The sequence below is a fragment of the Pan paniscus genome, chromosome 18 (assembly GCF_029289425.2).
Source record: "Pan paniscus chromosome 18, NHGRI_mPanPan1-v2.0_pri, whole genome shotgun sequence".
NCBI classification, from domain to species: domain Eukaryota; kingdom Metazoa; phylum Chordata; class Mammalia; order Primates; family Hominidae; genus Pan; species Pan paniscus.
This window is the reverse complement of record NC_073267.2, coordinates 84713748-84740511: the sequence shown is the minus strand read 5'-3', so window position 1 is coordinate 84740511 and position 26764 is coordinate 84713748. Positions and strand designations below refer to the sequence as shown.

Here is a 26764-nt window from a genome sequence, read left to right as displayed (position 1 = left end):
TTGGGGGTTCCTGCTTACCTGGTTTCTCCTCTTCCAATTACCAAATTACAGGAAAGAAAAGTAAGCTTGGGATCACCAATGATCCCATAAATCATCCTAAGAATGCAACACCGTCTCTGAATTCTTCCTAAACATAGTTGATGCAGAATGGTATGATGCTAAAGAGAACCTCCTAGACTCTCAGCACAAGGGCAAGTTAACTTGATCCATTTTCTGAAATTACACATTTACCGATTCTCTCTGTACTATAAGAGCACTACGGAAGAGTTTTGAGCAGCACTGTCCAACAGGACTTTCTGCAATGATGGAAATGTTCTTTATGTATGCTGTCCAATTACAGCAGTCACTAACCATTTGTGGTTACCGAGCACTGAAAATGCGGCTAGAGTAACTCAGAAATGGAATTTAAATTTTGTTCATTAATTTTCACTAATTTAAATTTATTTATTTATTTTAATTAATTTGTGTGTTTTTTGTTTTTTGTTTTTTTTTGAGACGGAGTCTCGCTTTGTCGCCCAGGCTGGAGTGCAGTGGCACAATCTCGGCTCACTGCAAGCTCCGCCTCCCGGGTACACACCATTCTCCTGCCTCAGCCTCCTGAGTAGCTGGGACTTCAGGCGCCCACCACCACGCCTGGCTAATTTTTTTTGTATTTTTAGTAGAGACGGGGTTTCACCATGTTAGCCAGGATGGTCTCGATCTCCTGACCTCGTGATCCACCCACCACAGCCTCCCAAAGTGCTGGGATTACAGGCATGAGCCACTGCGCCCAGCCAATTAATTATTTTTAAAAAAATTTTTTGAGACAGAGTCTCGCTCTGTCACCCAGGCTGGAGTGCAGTGGCATGATCTCATCTCACTGCAACCTCCGCCTCCTGGGTCCAAGTGATTCTCCTGCCTCAGCCTCCCGAGTAGCTGGGATTACAGGTGCCCACCACCATGCCAGCCCACTCCAGCATGAGCAACAGAGCGAGACGGATGGATGGACGGACGGAAGGATTAGTGTACTGAAAACAGAGATAAGGAATTACCCATAGTAAAGCATATAAAGAATTGGAAAACACAAAAGAGTTTAAGAAACAGGAAGGCAGACAGAAGGCCCAATATAAAATTTCTAGGATTTTCAAAAGGAGGGATGGGAAAGAATAAGAGAAAGGTAAAATTTGAAGAGATAACTAGATGATAATTTCTTAGGTGCTGTGAAACACATGATATTTGATATTCAAGGACAAATAGCAAACAGATGTATAAAAATAAATTAAATCCGGAACATATGACAGTAAATTTGGAGAGCACCATGAGTAAAGACAAGATAAAGCAGCCAAGAGAAAAAAACATTAACTCTAAGAGTTGAGAAGACTTTTCAAATGCAGTAATATCAAAAGCTAGAAGATAATGAAACACAATAACATCATCTAATTGCTGAGAAACAGTAACTGCCAACCCAGACTTTTATAACTAGCTTAATTATCCAATGGTTATGACAAATAAAAACACTTTTAGGTAAGCAAATAGAGTTTAGCACCAATAGACTCTCACTAAAAAACAGTGTTAAAGCCTATCTGTGGAAGAAGGAAATTTAACTCAAAAGGATGAAGTATGATAAAAGAAGGAAGGGAAGGCAAAAAAGTTGGCAAGCAGGCGAGTGAATTCAAATAAGCAGACTTCATCAAATAAGAATAGCAACAACTAATTCCAGGGTATAAAAGCAAAGGGGAAGGCCACGCGCCTGGCTCACGCCTGTAATCCCAGCATCGTGGGAGGCCGAGGCGGATGGATCACTTGAGGTCAGGAGTTTGAGACCAGCCTGGCCAACGTGGTGAAAGAGTCTCTACTGAAAACACAGAAATTAGCCGGGCATGGTGGCGCACACTTGTGATCCCAGCTACTTGCGAGGCTGAGGCAGGAGAATCACTTGAACCCGGGAGGTGGACGTTGCACTGAGCTGAGACCGCCCCATTGCACTCCAGCCTGGGCAACAAAAGCAAAACTCCATCTCAAAAACAAACAAACAAACAAAACAAGGTAGAATTGTAATACCGATCCACAGCAAAGTGTAAGACAAACTGTGGGTTTCTATTTGGGAATAGAGTAGAGATACTGATTTAAGATTTTAATGAAGTATGCAAGCCAAAAATTTAAGAGTAGCCTGTAACAGAACTGAAAGTTTCCAAATGGTAGAATGAAACCCTTTCTAAGAAAAGGCTGAAGGGGCCGGGCGCGGTGGCTCACGCCTGTTAATCCCAGCACTTTGGGAGGCAGAGGGCAGCGGATCATGAGGTCAGGAGATCGAGACCTTCCTGGCTAACACGGTGAAACCTTGTCTCCACTAAAAATACAAAAAAATTAGCTGGGTGTGGTGGCGAGCGCCTGTAGTCCCCGCTACTTGGGAGGCTGAAGCAAGAGAATGGCGTGAACCTGGGAGGCGGGGCCTGCAGTGAGCCAAGATCGCGCCACTGAACTCCAGCCTGGGTGACACAGCGAGACTCCATCTCAAAAAGAAAGAAAAGAAAAGAAAAGACTGAAAAGGAGAAAAATGCAAACAAAACATGGTCAATAGCACAAAGTAAGATATGAAATAATAATGTATTTAATGATATTAAATAAATTACATAAGGTATTAAATGAGATATTAAGATAATACACAATTGCTATCATAATACTTTTAAATGGGTTAAACATGCCAATCGAAAGACAGTCTCAAAATAGGCTGGAAAAAAATCCAACTATATGTCATTCACAGGAGATACACCTAAGACATTAGGACATAGAGAAAAAGAAAAGGGATAAGAAAAGATGTAGCAGGCAAATATTTACAAAAAGAAAGCTGACATTAATACCAGACAAAAAAAGACCAAGAGAAAAAGTACTGTTAGGGATAAAGATGCTCTCTACAATTCTCTAGGAAACAATTCTAAAGAGAACTTCAAATTATATGCAGACACGTTTGACAAAATTATGAAGAGAAGTTCACAAATTCAGTCATTAAAAAAAAAACTTTAACATAGTTCTCTCTCTGGAATTGTTAGATCAAGAACACCTGGCTGGGTGCGGTGGCTCACACCTGTAATCCCAGCACTTTGGGAGGCCAAGGTGGGAGGATCGCCTGAGCCCAGCCTGGGCAACATGGTGAACCCCCATCTCTATAAAAAATACAAAAATTAGCAGGGTGTGGTGGTGTGTGCCTGTGGTTCTAGCTACTCGGGAGGCTGAGGCAGGAGGATCGCTTGAGTCCAAGAGTTTGAGGCTGCAGTGAGCCGCGACTGCACCACTGCACTCCAGCCTGGGCAACAAAGCAAGACCCTGTCTCAACAAACAAACAAACAAAACAAAACAAAAATCAAAAGTTGGTAAAATATGGAAGATTTGGACAACATAACTGATAAGCTTGATGTAAGGACATACAGAATAAAACTTCACCCAACATTTTTATTTTTCTGCATTCCCCAACCCCCTCACCCAACAGTTGTTATACAAACTTCTAAAGCACAAATGAAATATTTATGAAAACTGACTGTGTAGTATGCCACAAATTAAGTATCAATAAAAACGAAACAATCAGTATCATACAGACTGTTCTGTGATTATAATGCAATTAAGTTAGAGGCCAACTTAAAAAAAATTTGAAAATACTACAGTTATGTCTTTGCACTCCAGCATGGGCAACAGAGGAAGACCCTGTCTCAAGAAAATAAATAAAAAGCTGTATTTTGTCCAGGCATGGTGACTCATGCCTGTACTCTCAGCACTTTGGGAGGCCAAGGTGAGAAGATCGCTTGAGACTGGGAGTTCACGACCAGCCTGAGCAACACAGTAGTCTCTACAAAAAAAACCCATAGTAGTCTCTACCAAAAAAAAAGCTATATTAATCTTTTTGTTTGTTTTTTGAGACGTCTCACTCTGTCTCCCAGGCTGGAATGCAGTGACACCATCTCAACTCACTGCAACCTCCGCCTCCTGGGTTCAAGCAGTTATCCTGCCTCAACCTCCTGAGTAGCTGGGATTACAGTCACGCGCCACAACGCCCGGCTAATTTTTATATTTTCAGTAGAGACAGGGTTTCATCATGTTGGCCAGGCTGGTCTTGAACTCCTGACCTCAAATGATCCGCCCGCCTCAGCCTCCCAAAGTGCTGGGATTACAGGCATGAGCTACCAAGCCTTGCCTTATTAATCTTAGTAAGAGAAGAAAAAGACAGTATAACAAAATTATGAGTGAAATTTTATGACATATGTGCAAAAATCCAAAGGAGAATATTAACGTATTAAATCTGGAAATGTATTAAAAAAATACATCACAACCAAGCAGGATTAATTTCAAGAATATAAGGATAATTTAACATTAGAAAATCTATTAACATAATTCAAATCATTCACAACTGAAAGGAGAAAGACCAGATGATCATCTGAATAAATACAAGGAAAACTGTTGATAAAATTGCTGTTTGTGATAATTTAGCAAAGTAGGAATACAAGAGAATAAAGGCAATATACCAAAAACATATGTGATGCTTCCAAAAGCAGGAAACATTCCCTTTAAAAAAAAGCAGGAGAAAAATAAGGATTCCCATGATCATAGATTCTAATACGGTTTTTACTGGAGGAACTAGCCAGCAATCTTAAAATAAGAAAGAAAAGTAACACAAAAGAGGATTACAAAAGAGGAAACACAACAGTCATTATTTGCAAAGGGTGTGATTCTCTGAATTTTCTGTCGATATTTCTCATTAAAACTATGAAACCTACAAGAGCATAACAAGAAACCCGAAACAATTATAAAAAATTTTAAAAGCTACTATTAACAGTAAGGACCAAAACTATAGGGTATCCTAACAAAAGGAATTCAAGATCTTCAAAAAAATCATAAAGCTTTATCCAGTGACATTAAATATTAACAGCTTACATTACTGATCACTTACTACCTGCTGGGCACTGTTGTGAGTGATGTGGATATGCTACAAACTCATTTGATTCATATGAGTCCTATATGACAGACACTGTTATTATTGTTAGCTTCACTTTAGAGGTAAAGAAATTAAGGCACAGGTTGTTAGGTCACTTGCCCAAGCTTCCAAAACCAAAAATTAGCAACACTGGGATTCACAACAAAGACAGTCTGGTGTCAAGCCTGTGACCTTAACTACTACCCTATACTGTCTCTCCCAAGAGAGGGTGTCCCATTCCTCCAATAAAGGCATCTCTGGCTCAGCTGAGCCAAACTTCCAGAAGCCATTCTTGTGTCATCCTGATGCCGACTTGATTTGAATTATCTACCCTACAGCTGTCTAAGAAGCCCTTCTTTCAACAGATTGGATCCAAGCACCTTGGGAGCAGAGAGTGGCAGTGGATTTATTTCTGTTCACATAAGGATACAGACCAACAATGATTAAAGGAGATCTCAGTTTTAGGCCTAGTCTAAGTCACACCATGTCACTTTTAAGATCACATGGCTCTCCAATTCCCAGGAGCAGATCAATACAGATTTCTTAAACTTGAAAAGTTGTGTTTATTAAGATCTTAAGCTGCTTTCCAGATTCAAGAACATAATGGATGTCAATGATTTATCTTTCTGATAACCTTTGAGAATTCTGGGAGATGGATATGTAATATTTATTTGTATAAGTTCTGCAACTTTTCTGTAAGTCTGAAATTATTTCCAAAAATTTTAAATGTAAATAAAATGTTTAAAATTTTTATTTTTATATCTGTAAATCAATTCTATCAGATTCATGGATAAGCCCAAATTTACAAAAATGGCTTATTGATAAACTCAATTTAATTCTAATAAATATCCTAACAGTTTTTTCTCCTCACAGAAAGTTAACAAAGCTGATTCTAAAATTTATCTGGAAGCACAAAGTGCCAAAAATAGCTAACCAGTTTTTGTTGTTTTTACTGTTGTTGTCTGTAACATACAGAACTGTTTACTCTGCTGTTTGCAATACAAAGACATCAGGAAATGTTATTGTTTGTGCAATATAGTAGGGAAAAAAATGAAACTGCCCATTAGGGTGGGTTTGCCAGATGTCCTGTCATTAAAAAAGAATACCAGCTTTAAACAGAACAGTTCCTGGTACTCTGTACTTCATTGTGTTGATTCTATCTGGATTCCCTTATTTGTCCCTTAGAAAGATTCAGTTAGCCAACACAGTTTTGCCCTTCCATGTAGCAAGACCTATTACAAAACCATAGTAAATAAAACAGTAGGCCGGCCGCAGTGGCTCACGCCTGTAATCCCAGCACTCTGGGAGTCCGAGGCAGGTGAATCACCTGAGGTCAGGAGTTCGAGACCAGCCTGACCAATATGGTGAAACCCCATCTCTACTCATACAAAAAAAAAAAAAAAAAAAAAAAAGCCGGGCATGGTGACAGACGCCTGTAGTCCCAGCTACTCTGGAGGCTATGGCATGAGAATTGCTTGAACCCGGGAGGCAGACGTTGCAGTCAGTCGAGATCACGCCACTGCACTCCGGCCTGGGTGACAGAGCGAGACTCTGTCTCAAAAAATAAAAACAGGCTGGGTGCAGTGGCTCAAGCCTGTAATCCCAGCACTTTGGAAGGCCAAGGCAGGCAGATCACTTGAGGTCAGGAGTACAAGACCAGCCTGGCCAACATGGTGAGACCATGTCTCTACTAAAACTACAAAAAATTAGTAGGGTGTGGTGGCGTGTGCCTGTAATCCCAGCTACTCGGGAGGCTGAGGTGGGAGAATTGCTTGAACCCGGGAGGCGGAGGTTGCAGTGAGCTGAGATAACGCCACTGCACTCCAGCCTGGGCGATAGAGCGAGACTCCGTCTCAAAAATAAAAAAATAAAAATAAAAATAAAAATAAAAGAGTATTAGCGGCCGGGCGCGGTGGCTCACGCCTGTAATCCCAGCACTTTGGGAGACCGAGGCGGTGGACGGGTCACGAGGTCAGGAGATCAAGACCATCCTGGCTAACATGGTGAAACCCCGTCTCTACTAAAAATACAAAAAATTAGCTGGGTGTAGTGGCAGGCGCCTGTAGTCCCAGCTACTCGGGAGGCTGAGGCAGGAGAATGGTATGAACCCGGGAGGCGGAGCTTGCAGTGAGAGGAGATCGCTCCATTGCATTCCAGCCTGGGGGGACAGAGCGAGACTCCGTCTCAAAAAAAAAAAAAAGAAAAGAAAAGAGTATTAGCACAAGGATAGATGACTTTACTACTCCTCAAATGCTGCTGAGAGAGCTGGTTATTCATATATGGAAAAATATATATATCCCTATCTTGCCCCATTCTAATTTAATTATAGGCTGGGAGCTGTGGCTCACATCTATTACCCCAGTACTTTGAATCAGTCGGATATGGCGGTGCACACCTGTAGTCCCAGCTACCCAGGAGACTGAGGTGGGAGGACCATCTGACTCCAGGAGTTTCAGGCTGCAGTAAGCGGTGATGGCGCCACTACAGTCCAGCCTGGGCAACAGAGTGAGATCCTGTCTTGAAACTAAATACACGATTTTTTTTTAAAGACAGAATTTCACTCTTGTTGCCCAGGCTGGAGTGCAATGGTGCAATCTCGGCTCACCACGACCTCCACCTCCCAGGTTCAAACGATTCTCCTGCCTCAGCCTCCTGAGTAGCTGGGATTACAAGCATGTGCCACCACGCCCAGCTAATTTTGTATTTTTAGTAGAGACGAGGTTTGTCCATGTTGGTCAAGCTGGTCTCGAACCACCTCGGCCTCCCAAAGTGCTGGGATTACAGGCGTGAGCTACCTTGCCCGGCCAATAAACCTTTTTTTTAATTACCCATGGATTAAGGATTTAAATACAAAGTGCAAATTTTTAAAACTTTTAGAAGAAAACATAACATCTTTATGACCTCAGGTAAATAAAATATTTCTTAACACATAAAATGCATAAGCCATAAGAGAAAATACTTGAATATTCAGTTATTTCAAAATTAAGTAACCATAAGAAATCACAAAGAGAATAAAGAGATAAGCCACAAACTGAGAGAAGACACATCTACATTACATATGACAACAAAGAATTATTATCCACAGACAAAACAAAAACATTCGTACAAACCAGTAAGAAACAGTTAAACCACCCAATATAAACATGAGTCAAAGACATGAACAAGTATTTCACAGAAGAAACACAATGATTAAACATACAATATTAATACATTAATTATAGATAAATATATTATCAAATATATAAATAACAAATAAAACCACAATATTATACTATTTATACCCACTAGAGCTTGGCAAAAATTAAGATATGACAATATCAAATTTTGGCAAGGACACAGAACAAGCAAAAATATGTTATTTCTGAAGTGTAAACTGGTATAAGCACATTGGGGATTTACTGGGCAATATTTAATTATGAGTTGAAGATACATACACACACACACGCACGCGTGCACACATACACATACCCTGTAACCCCACTATTTCATGACTAAGGATGTACCCTAGAAAAACTCATTCACGTATGTAATGAAACAAAATTTTCAAAAACTAAAAATAACTTTAATATCCACTGATAACAGAATAGATCAATAGATCAATAAATAGATCAATAGAGTATAGCTGTGAAAATAATTGTGCTATAGCAATAAGTAGTAAAATGAATTTATATACTACCTCCATTTTGAGGTAGTATATATACACACACACACCTCATAATATCTTTCTCCTTCCATGTCTATACAGTTTACATGAAGTTTACAGAAAACAAATGCTGTTTTGGATAGCTACAGGGAGCAAAAGCATGAACATATATGGCGGGAAAAACACGAGTGAGGGCAGTCGTTCCCTTTGGAGAGGGAAGGAGAAAATGGGAATAAGCCAGGGTACATACAATTATATCTGTAATGTTTTAGTTATTATAATCTGCTTGGTAGGTGAGCATATTATCTTTCTTGAATGCCTAAAATATTTCATTTTTAAAAAAATAATTCCAGGCTAGGCGCGGCAGCTCACACCTCTAATCCCAGCACTTTGGGAAGCTAAGGCGGGTGGATCATCTGAGGTCAGGAGTTCAAGACTGGCCTGGCCAACACGGTGAAACACGGCCTCTACTAAAAATACAAAAAATTAGTCGGGTGTGGTGGCGTGTGCCTGTAATCCCAACTACTCAGGAGGCTGAGGCAGGAGAATTACTTGAACCTGGGAGGCAGAGGTTGCAGTGAGCCAAAACCACACCCCTGCCCCCTAGCCTGGGCGATACAGTGAGACTCCGTCTCGAAAAAAAAAAAATTAAATTAAATTAAAAATAAATAAATAAATAATTCCAAGACACCAAAGAGTTCCCATTTTCAGAGTCACACAGCTATTTGAGTTCCCGAAATGTACAAGTGAACCAAAATTGAAATAGCACAAATCTCTGTGACTTTTCCATTTAGTAATCGCAGGACTAAAACTTCAGAGTTCATTACTAAAAGTGAATGGACAGGCCTGGCGCGGTGGCTCACGCCTGTAATCCCAGCACTCTGGGAGGCCAAGGTGGGCGGATCACGAGGTCAACAGATTGAGACCATCCTGGCTAACATGGTAAAACCCCATCTCTACTAAAAATACAAAAATTAGCTAGGCATGGTGGCATGCACCTGTAGTCCCAGCTACTCGGGAGGCTAAGGCAGAAGAATCGCTTGAATCCAGGAGGCAGAGGTTGCAGTGAGCTGAGATCACGCCACTGCACTCCAGCCTGGCGACAGAGTGAGACTCCGTCTCGGAAAAAAAAAAAAAAAAAAAGTGAATGGACAGAAAAAGTAAGAGTCAGGGCTCCAGGCTGGAACTCATGATAAGACTTACCCTGTGGGCCCTCAAGTAAAGAGACAGAGAAGTAATTCTTACTCCTTTATAAAGGTGATCATCACTTTTCTCTGTGTTCTGAACTCCTTAGGCAAAAGATACTTTATAATTACTTGTACGCCATCATATGAAAGTGTTGAACCTCTACTATATAACCTAAGAAAAATTGGTCCTTTCTGAACAGAGGTTCCTAATTGCTTTTTCCTTGTTTGAAGGAGTTAAAAAAGTCACTGTTGAAGGATATATCTCTAATCCTACAGAACTGATGCCTTCAAGAAAACTCTCTCCCACAATTCCCTCTCCTGGTTCCATGCCTGTGCCCTTTATTATGTTTTGCTGGCTCTTATGCATCAAATGCTCACTTCCTGTTTCCCCTTTATTGAGCTCTGGAGACCTGGAACCGGTAACAGGCTTTGAAGAAAAGTACAAAGCCAGGAAAACACAGAAGACAGGCCATGACTTTCCAAAGGAAAGCAAATCTTAACACATTTCTAATAACCGTTCAGCCCTTCCCCTGTCTGTAGCTTATGTAAGATAGTGGTTCAGACATGAGTCCCGAGAAACTGTAAATAATGAAGTTGAAAACAGTTAAAACTCAGGCTAGGTTGGCAGAAAAGTTTAAGACAGGCAACTGAGATTTGATATCATAATTCTGGCTTTTTCTAAGCTCTCAGTATCCCTAAATGTTTCATTTTCACTATGCCACAAGGAGGCTGACTGGGTGGCGTCTCCTCTGGGCGCCACTATAAATGCTTTAGACCTAAAATCTTAGAAGAGCACAGATGACCTTATATGAATCCACTCTTTGTAAAGTGTGCCATGATCAGTGCCAAGCACCAAGCTGACCATATGGAAAAGGGGGGCACAGACAGTAAGGAAATTCCCCATGACCTCTAGATTCTCATCATTAGGTCCACAGCCATCCTTTAATCCAGAAAGCTGATGTTCTGCCTATAAATGGCTTCTGGCTCTCTAACCCAAGGCCTCCTTCCATCTCATGATCCTTTTACACTACAACGGTGTTTTAATTGAAACTCCAGTCTCACTGGTCATGCTACTGCAGCAATTCACTGAGCACAGGCTTCTCTGTTCTATTCTGCTGTCCTGCACTTTGAATTCAGGGCTTGGTGTCAGCATGGAAAGCACCAGCGTTCTGATATGGCAGCCTTTGGTTATGTTCCCCTCAAGGGATTTATCATCCACAACCTACTCAAATCCCTCCCCCAACAGCTACCAAAAATTCCCCTGGTGAGAAATGCTATTATGAGAAGGGGTGGCTGCTTTGTGACTCACACTGTTTCATTAAAAAGATTTTTTTTTTCAAACAAATTTTCAGTAGAGGAATCCAAAGGTTTTCCAAAGCCACAGCAAAACAGAACAGCTCATAATACTATTTCTCAAAGGTCTGCCACTTCATAGGAGATTCCTATACCTCAAAAAACTGGAGACATTTAGATTCACTATCCTTTTGTGCTGCCCTTGGCCTCTGGGTTGAGAAAGCAGGTAGGAAATGGATCAATTAAACACAGCCATCATGACTGGGCTCGTCAGATATTAAGATGGACGGCAGCTAGCTTGCAAGTCAGCCCTTATCACAGGTCTTAAGACTTGCTTATAGCTTTCCAGGGCACTGGCTGCAATGGCATGAATGTTTCAGTCATAGCTAACCAGAGTTGAGGAAATCTAATAATATAGGATGTACATGGGTATTTAGGGACACTTGTTATAGCAGCAGGCAGAGCTATAAAAAAGTGTCTTTGGCCAGGCATGGTGGCATGTGCCCACAGTCCCAGCTACTCAGGAGGCTAGGGTAGGAGGATGTCTTAAGCCCAGGAGTTCATGTCCAGCCTGGGCAACATAGTGAGACCTTGTCTCTGAAAAAAAGTTTGTTTTTAATTAAAAAATAAAAGTTTCTTCGAAAAGCTGACTTAAATGCTGTTATACTTTTGATATTAAACGGTTACACCATTTAGATCATTTACACAATCTAAATGGACTAGAACAATATTACACAAAACTAATTTGTTAGGTTGGAATCCCAAGGGCTCCCTCAAATCCTTGTAGGATTCCCAGAATACTCAGGCAGGCAGCAGGATAAAAGAATCTTAATGGCTCTCTCCAAAAAAGGCACCTTCTCCACAGGGAAAAGGTTATTTAAGATGGAAACAAAATGAAAAGATCTCCAAAAAGCTAAGAAGTATATGCAAAATGACCACGTCAGATGAGGCCTGTGATCTTAGGTTCTCCTACCTCTGTTCCTGAATCCAGGTTAAAGCTTCTCCCAGCTGGGCATGGTGGCTCACGCCTGCAATCCCAGCACTTTGGGAGGCCAAGGTGGGCGGATCACTTGAGGTCAGGAGTTCAAGACCAGCCTAGCCAACTGGCGAAACCCCATCTCTACTAAAAGTACAAAATTAGCCGGCTGTGGTGGCACATGCCTGTAATTCCAGCTACTTGGGAGGCTGAAGCAAGAGAATTCCTTGAGCCCGGGAGGCAGAGGTTGCAGTGAGTGGAGATCATGCCACTGCACTCCAGCCTGGTGACAGAGCGAGACTCCTCAAAAAAAAAAAAAAAAAAAAAAACACAACAACAACAGTACAGTACAGAGGTGACTAATTTCAGAACAACTCTTTATGAAGTATGGATTAACTACTTTTCAGAGGGCTCAAGCTACTACCAACAAGAAAGTTGGAGCACTCCTATGACAAGTCTGATTCACCAAGACCAAGATGAGAGACCATACGTACCTAAATACGAGGTGAAATTTCTCCAAAAATTATCCTTCTGAAAGTAAGGCACTACCAACAGCCAAAGTACTCATAAAATCTCTTGGCATGAGACAATTCGTTAAATTCTTTATTTTGAGCAAAATGTACTCAAATATAACACAGATTTATTACTTATTCCCGAGGGGAATACATTACAGTCACTAGTGTTGGCTATCATAAACAAGGCTTTAAAAAGTTTCTTAAAACTGCACTAAAATCAACAACGAAAGAAAAAAGCAACCCAGGCCGGGTGTGGTGGCTCACACCTGTAATCCCCGCACTTTGGGAGGCTGAGGCGGGTGGATCACCTGAGGCCAGGAGTTCGAAACCAGCCTGGCCAATATGGTGAAACCCTGTCTCTACTAAAAATACAAAAATTAGCAGGGCATGATGGCAGGCGCCTATAATCCCAGCTACTCTGGAGGCTGAGGCAGGAGAATCGCTTGAACCCGGGGGGCAGAGGTTGTAGTGAGCTGAGACTGAACCACTGCACTTCAGCCTAGGCAACAGGGCAAAACTCCGTATCAAAAGAAAAGAAAAGAGGCAACCTGATTCAAACGTGGACATATAAATAGATATTTCTCCAAAAAAGATATACAAATGGCCAATAAACACATGAAAAGATGCTCAACATCACTAATTCATTAGAGAAATGCAAATGAAAACTATGGGATACTACCTCGCATCCATTAAGATGGCTACTATTAAAAAAAAAAACAGAAAATAACAAGTATTGGCAAGGATGTGGAGAAACTGGAAGCCTGTGCACTGTTGGTAGGAATATAAAATGGTGCAGCTGCTGTGGAAAACAGTATGGTGGTTCCTCAAAAAATTAAAAATAGAATCACCAAATGATGGAGCAATTCCACTTCTGGGTATATCCTCAAAAGGAGTGAAAGCAGGGTCTTGAAGAGATATTAAGAAATTCACATTTCTAACAATGAATTACAGCTATTTACAATAGCTAAAATATGGAAGCAACCCAAGCGTCCAGCAACAGATGAATGGAAAAGTAAAACGTGGTAGACAGACAATGGAATACGATTCAACCTTTAAAAGAAAGGAAATTCTGAAATATGCTACAATGCAGATGAACCTTGAGGACACTACGCTAAGTGAAATAGGACAGCCACAAAAAGACAAATACTGTACGAGTCCACTTACATGCAGTACTTAGAGTACCACTGAACTGTACACTTAAAAATGGTTAAGATAGTAAATTTTGTTACATATATTGTATGACAGTTAAAAAAACAAAACAAAACTGGGGAGGTGGGGGAGAGGGGAGCCAGCACAGAAGTGTAGATGTTGTGAAGCTCAGAGACATAGACTTATAATACCAAGGATGAAATTTCCTTATGGGTATTTGTGGCTTGGGATAAATTTTACAGAGACAGATTTAAAAAGTGGTGAATCATGCTTCTAGAAAATAGTGTTCAATGACCAGAAAGAAAAGTGGCTCTAGGGATGACAAAGATACTGAAATCAAAGATGCACATGAAGAGTTTGAAAATCAGTTTTTCTTTTGATATTCTCACTGAGAGGACAGAGGACCCCTCATACTGAGACATACGAGGAATTTCTTGGTATGTACTTAGCTGGAATCACAAAGAAAAGATCACCTGCCCCAACCCAGAAATAGGGCTTTGGAAAAAAATGAGTGAAGAGAAGTATATCCTTGCAGCAGCCTTATGGACAAACACCTACATTTATTTGTTTATTCAACAGAGGAGCTGATGAAAAGGTAAAATCTCCCAGAAGCTAAAATATTCAGACTCTTAAGGAGTGAGGAAGCAAAGATTCTTGGAAAGAATAAGTTAATCGCTCTATAATAAATATATATATTCTCAGCACCTACCATAGGTCCTGGTATACCAGAGGCTATCAATGGAATAAATGAATGTTTTCGTTCAACAGATCATCACACACAAAGAAAAAAAAGTCTTATACTTTTGGGTCAGTCAGAGAAAAGGAAAAACAGGTCTTCCAACCTCTTTAAAGCCTAGATTCATCCTAAGCTCTTGACTTGTCTAGCTGCCTGGCTGAAGATGTAGGAAAGAGGGTAACTCAGGAAGCCCTTCTTAGCACCAAAGCCAAAGAAGAAAGGAGGAAGACAAGCGCAGAAGGAAAGGCGACACTGACACCATTACCTTCTGTTCAGAGCAACTTCAATTCTCAGACCAAGGCAGATTGGCTTGGCCCTGTATGTAGGCAATAATGCTTAGTCCCATGTAAAAGAAAACCATCAAATAGCCAACAATGTTGTTCCTGGTTGAACCTACCCTCTGGGAGCTGTAGAGATTGCTTAGCAAATATCTGACTAGAAATACTGAAAATAAAGGCCAGGCACAGTGGCTTCACACTTATAATCCCAGTACTTTGGGAAGCTGAGGTGGAAGGCTCACTTGAGGCCAGGAGTTCAAGACCAGCCTGGGCAACATGGTGAGACCCCCTTCTCTACCGAAAAAAGAAAAAAAAAGTAAAAAAATTATCTGTTCATGGTAGCATAGCATCTGTAGTCCCAGATACTCCAGAGGCTAAGGCTTGAGAATTGCTTGAGACCAGGAGTTCCAGGCTGCAGTGAGCGTGATCTTGCTATTGCACTCCAGCCCGGGCAACAGAAGAAAAACCTTTCTCTAATGAAAAATAAGAAGAAAAAACAAATAAAAAGAAAGCTAATGAATACACCAAAAAAGGATTCAAAGTTTATTTCTCTGTTTGGGGAGAGAAAAACTAAATGCTTGGTGGAGTTTAGTTTCAGATGTAGAAGGTCTTCTTACTTGCTTTCAGGTTCATTTGTTACAAACTTAGATTCTTGGGTCTCCAGCTCTACTGAATTCTGTGAGTGGGGTCCAGTCATCTGCATTAACTACCTCCCTAGACAATACTGAGCACCTTTAAGAACCCTTCTGAACCATTCACAGAAATCAGGAGAGCTCTTGTTTGTATCTGCCTCTTTCTTGGTACAGATCCAAGAGGTCACTATAAATTCTTACCATGCCTCCCCTAAGTTGGAATTCACAGGGATCCAGTGAATTATTCCTTCCTCCTTTCTCCCAACAGAGGAAAGCTGTGTGTTCAAGACTAACGACTCTAGGGAGGTCTCAAGGTAAACAGTCTCATCAGTCTAGAAACTATTTCAGCTGCTGCTTTAGGATTAAATTTGGGGTCTGGCATCGTCGCTGACACCTGTAATCCCAGCACTTTAGGAGGCTGGGGCAGGAGGATCGCTTGAGCCTAGGAGTTTAAGACCAGCCTGGGCAACAAATGGAGACCCCATCTACACAAAATTAAAAATTAGCCAGGCGTAGCGGCATCCGCCTGTAGTCCCAGCTACTCAGGAGGCTGAGAAAGGAGGATCGCTTGAGCCCTACAGGCTGAGGCTGCAGTGAGCCATGATCGTGCCACTGCACTCCAGCCTGAACAAAGCCAGACCCTGTCTTAAAAAAAAAAAAAAAAAAAGATTAAACTTGGTTATTTGCTTCACACTTCACACTTGAGGGCTGGTCTTCAGGTTGTTCACTCATACCCACAACTCATCCTTCATCCATACAGCACATAAAGGACAGAAACCCAACTGCTGGATTCAAGGATAAACCTGTGTTCTAGTGAGAACCTAAGATTCAGAAGTGAAAACTGCTGGGTCTCTAAGAATCCCCTTCTCACACTCAAGACTGAACCCATGGTAATTACTATGAACCATCTGATTCAGACTAGGCCATGAGAAAGCTTGGAAAAGAAACAGACTGAAATTTATATTCACCCATCATCCTAAAAGACTGAGGTGGCCAGGCACGGTAGCTCATGCCTGTAATGCCAGCACTCTGGGAGGCCAAGGCAGGTGGATCACCCGAGGTCAGGAGTTCGAGACCAGCCTGGCCAACATGGTGAAACCCTGTCTCTACTAAAAATACAAAAACTAGTCAGGCGTGGTGGTGCATGCCTGTAATCCCAGCTACTTGGGAGGCTGGGGCAGGCCAATCACTTGAACCCGGGAAGTGGACGTTGCAGTGAGCTCAGATTATGCCACTGCACTCCAGCCTGGGTGACAGAGTGAGACTCTGTCTCAATAAACAAACAAACAAACAAACTGACTGAGGTTAAGATTTAGGTTTTGGGCTAACTTCAAGATTCTAGAACCACAACCTTAGTGATCCACTGTCATTAAAAACACCCCTACCTAAGGATGAGTAGGAGCAGAATCAATATCCCATTTAAGTTACCACCACTTCCCTATGAAGTTTTTCTAATTTTGAAGCTGTCAAAATTAAAGCTTAGTTTTATAATTGGGTATACAGCAGTACCCCTTGTCCAAGGCTTCACTTTCCATAGTTTCAGTTACCCGTGGTCAATGGAGGTCTAAAATATTAAGATACCATGATGCACCACCCAACATGCATGGGTCAACAAGCAACTGCATACATGATGGTGGTCCCGTAAGACTATATACTGTACCTTTTCTATGTTTAGACACACAAATACTTATAACTGTATTACAATTGCCAACAGTGTTCAATACAGTCACATGCTGCACAGGTTTGTAGCCTAGGAGCACTAGGAGCAACATATAATCTAGGTATGTAGCAGGCTATACCACCTAGGTCCGTGTATGTACACCCTATGATGTTTGCCCAGTGACAAAATCCCTTAATGACCCATTTCTCAGAAAGTATCCCTGTCATTAAGCAATGCATGACTGTACTTTCGAGACAGGGAGAGAGAGACAGAGAACACATTCACATAACTTTTATCACAGTATATTGTTATAATTGTTCTATTATTAGTTACTGCTGTCGAGCTTTTATTGTGCCTAATTTATAAATAAAACTTTATCAAAGGTATGTATATACAGGAAAAGACACAGTAGATATAGGGTTCAGGTGAGGTACTATCCACAGTTTCAGGCATCCACTGGGGGTATTGGAACGAATCCCCTTTGGATAGGGAGTAACTACTATACTCAAATTTCTGTGTCCAATAAGCTTGGGGTGAATACCACATATGTAAAATACAAAGCATGTTCCTTTTCCCAAAAGGAACTAGAGCTTGCTTCATTTCTTTGGCTAAGAATGGCCTAAGTATTCCTTGTGACATGATATATTGAGGTGGGTCTTTGTTTAATATCAAAATGTACGTATCCCATAAAGCAAACGCTTTAAGAGCTAAGCCACCGTTTCTTACAACACCATTCAAACCTCAATAAGCAAGAGTTAACTATGACCTTCAAGAAATTATCTTTGCCTCGGGGTAACTTTTGTATTTTAAGAAAATAAGCCCTCATGGTAATAAAGAGCTAAAAATTCTGCTTTTTAATAAAAGTTTTCATTAACAATAGAACTTTTGCAGGGCAGGAGACCCATCATGCTCTTTGGAGACCACAGAATGCTTTTCCTTCTCCAGAAACCATGTGAAGGCCCATTACTTCTAGCACACCTATGGCGGGTCACAAAGGCTTTCTGATCCACTCCAAGGGAGTTGGCAATTCTCCCCCATTAGCTAACAATAAAAGAAAATTAAATCAATTGAGAACCCTACAGTGGCAGCAAAATAGAGCCCAAGAGATACCCTGCTAGCATGTTCAAAGACTTATTAAAAGCCACGTTGGGCCAGGCGTGGTGGCTTATGCCTATAATCCCAATACCTTGGGAGGTTGAGGTGGGAGGATTGCTTAAAGCCCGGAGTTTGAGACCAGCCTAGGCAACATAGTGAGACCTCATCTCTACAAAAGATTGTATAAAATTTAGCCAGGTGTAGTGGTGCGCACCTGAGTCCCAGCTACTCTGGAAGCTGAGATGGGAAGACGGCTTGAGCCCAAGAGTTTGAGGCTACAGTGAGCCATGATTGCACCATGGCACTCCAGCCTGGGCAACAGAGCAAGACCCTGTCTCAAAAATAAATAACAAAAACAAAACACAATCACCTTGTATCAGTCTCAGTTGATGGCTTGATGACAATAAAGAACAGTTTAGACTTTCTGAAAGTGCATACATATATATACACATATGACTAAGAAGGTGAAGTGAAGCCCTCAATGGCCAGCCCTTTTATAGTAGAACCTAGAAAACAGCAACTTCTTTCAACATGGTGGATGGTGCATGTTTTGTACCCCACATTTAGAAATCCATACTCTGAGACAAACAGAACTACCGAAAGAGAATGACCAGGCCTCCAGAATAGCACCGAGGCAGCCATCAGGAGTTATAGCAAAACTTTTTAACGTGGAAAGGGAGACTCTGCTTCTATAAAGCAGCCCTTATCAGCGGCATTATGAGTAAAAGCAGCCCACTAATGCAGGCCAGACTTTAGGACACAGAACCAGATTCCATTTGGGGGCTACAGCTAGCACAGCTGTAAACCTCTCTCCACCCATCAAATTCTGAGACCATTAGGCCTGGCACGGTGGCTCATGCCTATGGTCCCAGCACTTTGGGAAGCCAAGCTGGGAGGATCAACTGAGCCCAGGAGTCTGAGACTGCAATGAGCTATGATCTCGCCACTGCACTCCAGCCTGGGTGACAGAATAAGACCCTGTCTCAAAAGAAAAAAAAAAAAAATCTGAGGCGATTGAAGGCAGACAACTATAAGAGAGTGCCCCCATAGGAACTCCACCACTCTCCATTTAGAATGTCCTTTGACTTTTGTGCACATTATCTCATGAGACCCTCACTATGACTCTGAGAGGTAAGCAGGACAGGTGTCTTCTACATTTTACAGATGAATAAATTGTGACTGAGGTTAAATGACTCGCTTGCCCAAGGTCACAAATCATGCAGCTAATCAGCTGCCTAACCAGGAGATGAGCCTAGCACTCTGACTCGTAGGCCAGCGCAATCTCCAGGACACCATGCGACTTCGTGATGTTTTCAGATAAGAGGCGGAAGAGGGTACTGGTTAAGAGCCCAGGTTCTGGCACCAGCCAACCTGCATTCCGATCCCATCTCCACCACCTACTAACCACCTGATCTTGTGTGAGTTCCTTAACCTCCCCAAACCTGTTTCCTTACCTGCACAATGGGGGTGGGAGAGAACAGTCTTACTCCATGGAGTTAGAGTGATGATTAAGTGAGATGATGAACATAAAGTACTCAAATTCATGTACTCAAAAAATGTGAGTGGCAGGCACAGTGCAGGACCCATAACAGAGATCAAGGAACACAGTCCTGCTCTCACAGAGCTTAGACTTTTGGCAAACCATACACAGAAAAAAGTAGACAGATAAAATACTTACAAAGTGTGTTAAGAAAGATTAAGGTGCAGCGTGCAGTGGCTCACGCCTGTAATCCTACCACTTTGGGAGGCCGGGTCAGGCAGATCACCTGAGGTCGGGAGTTTGAGACCAGCCTGATAAACATGGAGAAATCCCTTCTCTACAAAAAACAAAATGAGCCCCAAGCTTATTGGGCATGGTGGCGCATGCCAGTAATCCCAGCTACTCGGGAGGCTGAGGCAGGAGAATTGCTTGAACCCGGGAGGCGGAGACTGCAGTGAGCAGAGGTCGCACCACTGCACTCCAGCCTGGGCAACAAGAGCGAAACTCTGTCTCAAAAAAAAGAATGATTAAGGTAACAGGTGAGTGACTGGAGAGAATAACCAGAGGGGCCAATTTTTAAGAGTGGTCTCTAAGCCCTAAGGGATCAGAAAGAAATTCGTGTGAAGAACGGAGAGAAAAGCACTCCAGGAATAGGGAATGGCATACGTGGGGGTCACAGCACAGGGAAGTCAGGAACCTAGAGAAGACAAATGTGACTACAGCGCTTCCTCTCCCGGGATCTGGGGAGCAAGGCTGGAGCTCGTGAGGGTGACCACAACTATTTTAAAAATGACAAAGATAAGGCTTAAGAGAGGGGATATGTCTTGCGCAAGGTCACAGCTGCTCAGAGGAGTAGCTGGGACCAGGGCCCTTCAGTATTCTACCTCCAGACCCAGCCTAAGCCCACGCTCTCTGAGAAGGCCTTGTATACACTGAACTCCCTCATGTATTTCACTGACAACTGTTTTCTGTGCCCATGAAGAGTTGCAAGAGCACCTTGAAAACACAAGCAAACATATCATATCAACTTCCAGGCATCTAATCAATTGTGCACCAAAATCGTTACCGTTCCAATCTTGCAACAGAAGAGCAAAAGCTGCTTAGACCTTACTCAAAGGCTTCAAAGCAGAAACAAGTTTTGCTTCTTGCAGCAATGAGTAACAGAGGAAACAGATGTCCTGGAAGATCCCATGGTCTGTTTCAGGTGAGATGGAACCAATGCTGCACAGGAAGGTTCATCTCAAATGAAATGCACAGGAAACGCCAATTACTTTATGTGAATAAAAGAATAAATCCCTAAAGCAGTGGTTCTCAACCAAAGTGTTATCACCCACACCCCAGAGGGCATTTGGGAATTCTTGGGGACATTTTGGGGTGACACACTGAACTGCTGGATGCTATCAGCATTTAGTAGGTATGCTCGATGTCTTGCAGAAGGACATGATGGTCCTACACAGTAAGGAATGGATTACCTACAATATTAATAGCAGCCTCCCATACACACTTTTGACACCCTTCCCTAAAGGATTAATATGCTCCAACTTTCCTGTCCCCACAGTTCAGTGGCTCTCCCTACCCTCACCATGATCGGATGAAAAAAAAATAAGGTTTCACAGCTTAAGAGTGAAATTCTGGAATCCAACTACAAGCTCATAACTGTAGCATGGAACCTGGTAGTAGCATAATAAATACATTTTTAGTAAGAGGCTTAAGAAATTTTAGCAAAAAAAGCACTCCCTTTCTTCCTCCCTACATATCTCATATGTTTTTCAACACAAAAAATTCTGTGATTTTAGAGAAACTTCTTACAGTACTTTTAAGTTCAAAACCAGATGCTCATTACAGTTCTTTTAAACACCAAACCAGTCATCTCAAAAATATGGCTAACTCTCTGGACTAAATTCCATAGGAAAAACTATTAATTTCAAAATGCCTAATTTTGATCAAATGCCTGAAAGAGCCAAAGGCAATCATGTCTTGCATCTCACTCAGGGCAGAATTCGATGAGGTCAGAAAAGCTCCAATGATATCCGGAGGTCTGTCAGAGATTAAAATATCATCCTAACAATTCACAAGCTACTTCTAAGTGTTACCCTAAATTAGTCACTAATCGTTTCTCCCCCAACACTATTTCACAAATTAAAGTTTACAGAATTGACAAAAAACCAAACCAAATGAAAACAAACCCCAGGCTATTTGCAGGGGGGGAAAAAGAGATACCCCAAAAGTTAACCCTATTTCACAGTAGTTAAAAGAGTGATCCAACAGATATTACCCTCCATAAAGTACCCTAAAGGCAGGAGCAATCTTTCCCCTACACTATCTAAATTTTCCCAACTCACCCAAAAGAATCTTAAGATGTAACTTCTTCACTCAACTTGCCAATTAGCAAATAGCGGCCCCCACATCCCTTTTGGCCAATTTTCTAGATGCCTGACCTAGCAGACAGACCTGTTTTCCTCCTGCCAGGCCTTTTTTGCCCTCCCGCTAGGAGCCTGGAAAATCCCCCTCCAACCTTTTGCTGGCCTGTCACCAGAAGTTCATAAAATGAATTCATCCAGATTCTCTGAATCCTCCTTTTCCCCAGTCATGTGCCAACAGTCAGGCAATAATGCCCCACCTTGACAGGCTCCCTGTTACAAAAAGATGCAGATTCACGGGAAGACCAAGCACTTAGCATGGAGCAGAAGAAAAAAAGATGGAGGGAGGCGAGAGTCGTAGAGCCAAGCCTGCTGCATGCAGTACGGGTGACCACAGCCCTGGTCCTGCAAAGCCCCCGCGAGACTCGCCGGCTGGGCCCTCCGTACAGCAGCCACACCTGTCTTTGCCAGCCGCCTGCCGGCTGCTCCATTTTAAACATTTCAAACAGATCTCCAGCAGGGTGGCAAAACTGGGCACCTCTCTCTCCCAGCAAGAGTGAGAGCCCTAATCCAGGCATCACTTGCCCCTGATTTTATTTCATTTTCACACACTCTGTTTAGGAGACACTGCTTGCTCCAACTGGCTCCATCTCTCCGTTACCGGTGAGGCAGGCACAGTGCTGCAGTGGCAGAATGGAAGCACCCAGGCTGACTTGCTCTCAGCCAGACACGACCTCTTCTCTGAGGAGGGTGATGCCAATAAATGTAACTCCAATAGGTAGGCTTCGCTCTGCCCTTCCACAAGTGAACACACGCCGTGAGTCCCTAAATCGCCAGGCTCCGCAGCCTCGCAGAAAGCCTAGTTTCCAGACGGTAGGTATCCCATTCATCCCTTGGCATCGGGAACCAAAGGGAATGCAGACAGATCCCGGTCGTGCACTACATTCCCAAACCTTGGCACGCACGCGAAGGCTTGGGGCGCCCCGGCGCGCCCTCCCTCCGAGGCCTCCACCACCCGCGGACTCACCACTGTGCGAGCTGAACCACCTGGGTGCGATGTGCAGAGGTAGAGCATCCGCCAGCGAGGCTCGGGAGCCCAGGTACAGCATCCCGTCTCTATGGTGACCGCCGCCCGTCTCCTGGTAACCATTGCCATGGGCATAGGTGGAGTCGGACGCAGACCCTCCGCCGCCGGGCGCCCTCTCGGAGTCGCCGGTGCCCCGGGAGGCGGCGGTGTAGAGGCCAAAGGGCACCCCCCCGGCCGTGCTGGGGTCCATGCCCATGCCTGCCACCGAGCTGACCGAGCGGCTGCGCAGCCCCATGGCCCCGCCGCCCGTCCGGTAGTGCCCGAAATGGGGCGCCCCTCCTGGCGGCGGCACGGCGCTGTCATCGGTGGAGACCCCCGGGAAGGGGCCCCGGGAGCGGGCCGCCGTGCTCTGCTTGCCCCCCATGCTCGCCCGGGCCCCGGTGGGGCGGGAAACTGGAGGCCGAGACCCTCCCCCACTTCTCAGCAGCGGGGGGAGGGCTGGGCGAGCATAAAGGGGGAGGGAGTCAAAAAGGAGACCCGGAGGGAGAAAAGGAAAAAAAAGCAAAAGGAAAAAACCCGCGGGGCGGAAGAGGCAGGCGGGCGGGCGGGGATCCCAAACTCAGAATTTCAAACGATCCAAGGCAAACGCATGTTTCCCCTCAAGGTCCAAAGAGGCGCAGTCCGGCGCGGGCTCCGCGCGCCACAGGCCGCCCCCGGGCTCCGAAAGCCGGGGGAGCCGCAAGGAAGGAGGGAGGGAGGCGGCGGCGAGCGGCGGGCGGGCGCGGGGAGGCGCCGGAGGAGGCCTCCCGCCCCGCGGGAGGAGGCGGAGGAGGGCCGGGGGCGCCGGGCGCGTCCCCCGCCTCAGGACGCCGCGACCATGGACGGCGGCCCGGACCCCTCCAGGCCTCGGGCGGGCCGCGGCGCTGGGCGGCCAGGCGCAGCTCGGGAAGCCGCGGTCGCGTCGCGTCGCGCTCTCGCTTCAGCCGCCGCCGGCCCCGCCAGCCGCGCCGCCCCGCTCGGTCCCGGGCTGCGCTCGCCGGCGCTCCTCGCCGCCGTGGAGACAATGGAGGGCGGCAGAGCGCAGGCGCGGCCCGCGCCCCCTCCCCCTCCCCCCGCCGGGTTAACCCTTTCGCGGTCCCTGCGGCGCCCGGGCCGCTGACGCCCCAGCAGTCCCCACCCACCGCCCGCCCCCGGCCGGCCTCTGACCTGGGCGGCCTGACCACTGGGCGTTAGCCACAGAAACCAGATGTCTTTGAAAAGCAAACACTTCTTAAGTTCCCGAAAGTGGCAAATTATTCAGGGGGAACCAAGTATGGGGGAGGGGCAGCAATGGTTCGAGGGGGCGGGAAGGAAACACCAGGAAGAAGGAGATTTACTCCTTACGCCTACCTGGCTCTGAGGGTCACCGGTCGAGCTCCCCTCCTGGCACAAATTTGCCCCCACAGCACCCTCTGGTGGACGTGATGTCCATTCTTTCGAGGGTTCCCCATCCAAGCACCCCTCACGTCCGGAATCTCAACATTTGGCGGGGTTTAGTTATTTGGGGGTAAACAGCGCCATGGGGACACTTGTGAATCCGGCGTTTTGCTGACACTAGATCATAACTTCCTATTTTGGGCTTAAGCAAATGAGTAGATTCCTTAGCTAAAATGTAATTTTCAGAATCAATAGATGTACCATAAAAAGTGAATAGATATGGGTATGGAAATAGAACAACGCAGCTAGAAGTGATTATAGAAACCTTCTGTCCAAGGCTGGAGCCCTGTTTTGTTTACCATACGCTGTGTTTCGGCCCTCACCACGGGCCGAGGACACGGTGGGTACTCAATAGGTGTATTGTTGACCAAGCCTGAATCATTTGCAAGGGAGTGTTCCTTTGCTACCTCAAGCCGTCTTTCTCCTATATTCACATTCATTTATTGAACAACTGTTTTTTTGTTTTGTTTTGTTTTTGTTTTTGAGACGTAATCTCGCTCTGTCACCCAGGCTGGAGTGGTGTGGCGTAACCTCGGCTCACCGCAACCTCCGCCTCCCGGATTCAAGCGATTCTCCTGCCTCAGCCTCCCGAGTAGCTGGGATTACAGGCACATGCCACACTGCACCTGGCTAATTTTTTGTATTTTTAGTAGAGGCGGGGTTTCACCGTATTGGCCAGGCTGGTCTTGAACTTCTGACCTCAGGTAATCCACCTGCCTTGGCCTCCCAAAGTGTTAGGATTACAGGCATGAGCCACCACGCCCGCCCTGTTTTTCTTTTTCTTTTTTTTCTTTTCTTTTTTTTTTTTTTTTTTGAGACGGAGCCTTGCTCTGTTTCCCAGGCTGGACAACCTCCGCCTTCCAGGTTCAAGTGATTCTTCTGCCTCAGCCTCCCGAGTAAAAGTCTCTTAAAAATTTGAAACTCAGGCCGGGCACGGTGGCTCATGCTTGTAATTCCAGCACTGTGGGAGGCTGGGGGTGGGGGGCTGGGGGGAGATGGGGCAGGGGATCACCTGAGGTTAGGAGTTTGCGACCAGCCTGACCAACATGGTGAAACCTCATTTCTACTAAAAAAAAATGAAAATAAAAAATAAATAAATTAGCCAGGTGTGGTAGCTCATGCCTGTGATCCCAGCTACTTGGGTAGCTGAGGCAGGAGAATGGCTTGAACCTGCGAGACAGAGGTTGCAATGGGCTGAGATGGCGTCACTGCACTCCAGACTGGGCAACAGAACGAGACTGTCTCAAAATATACATATGATATATATATATATATGTGTGTGTGTACATACATACATATATAGTAGAGATGGGAGTTTCCCCATGTTGCCCAGGCCGGTACTCCTGGCCTCAAGCAGTCCTCCCACTTCGGCCTCACCAAGTGCTGGGATTACATCATGAGCCACTGTGACTGCTGAACAACTATTTATCAATGCGAGGTGCTGGCTGTGAGTATCACACAGTCCCTGGCTTAGCTGACTTCCACCTATTAAATGACCCCAGATACTTCTAAACTGGGGGACCAAAACAGGATGTAGAGAAATATTAAAAGAAAACCAAAAAGAGCAAGGCTAGCCCGTCACAGATATTGATTGTTCCAGTGTGGCCAGCCTGGAAACAGGAGGAAAGCTATTTGCAAGCATGAAATACCTGGAGGTGAGCAAACAGCCCTATAGAAGTAAGAATTTTTGCAAGAGAAATAAAAATAGGAAGAAACAAACTGTGCCAACACCTAATAAATTATCTGTAGGTGCCTATATGAGTATGTGTATACCTAAAGAGGAAAAACAAGAAAGCTTAAATTTAATCCCATTTCCTCCTAGAAGAAAGACTATGGTATCAGAAGAGTGGTTCAGTACTATACTAAAAAAAAAAAAGGTATTAGACCCCGTGGAAGATCCCTATTAGAGAGATAAATACATGATACCCATTGTAACTATCCAAACAGCTTTTGATTTATCCATTCACTGAACAGTTTTTTAGTGTATTTAACACAATATTTAGTATGTAATAAATTCCAGGCACTGTAGTAGGTTCTGGGATACAGTACTGAACCAGAACCAGACAGATGGAGTCCCTGTTCTCATAGAACATCAGAAGAAACACTTCCCACCGACTTGAATGGCTATGATCAAAGAGAAGGGCAATAGTAAGTATTGATGAGAGGTGGAGAAATTGGAACCCTTGGACCTTGCTGGTGGAAATGTAAAATGGTGCAGCTTCTTTGGAAAACAGCCTGACAGTTCCTCAAAAAGATTAAATGTGGAGTTACATGACCCAGCAATTCCACTCCTACCTAGGTATAGTTCCAAGAGA

General features: G+C 44.0%; 1 protein-coding gene across 2 annotated transcripts in view; it reads right to left on the bottom strand.

Moving 5' to 3' along the window:
- Nucleotides 1-24038, bottom strand: part of ZNRF1 (zinc and ring finger 1) — a 111659-nt gene extending 87621 nt beyond the window's left edge. The window contains exon 1 of one of the 2 annotated variants that reach the window (XM_003829527.7): nt 22974-24038. In XM_003829527.7, coding sequence (XP_003829575.4) covers nt 22974-23397 — 424 coding nt within the window. In that variant the 5' untranslated portion in view covers nt 23398-24038. The remainder of the gene's footprint in view (nt 1-22973) is intronic. The other variant, XM_008954891.4, reaches the window with a different exon arrangement.
- Between the last annotated feature and the right edge of the window lie 2726 nt (nt 24039-26764).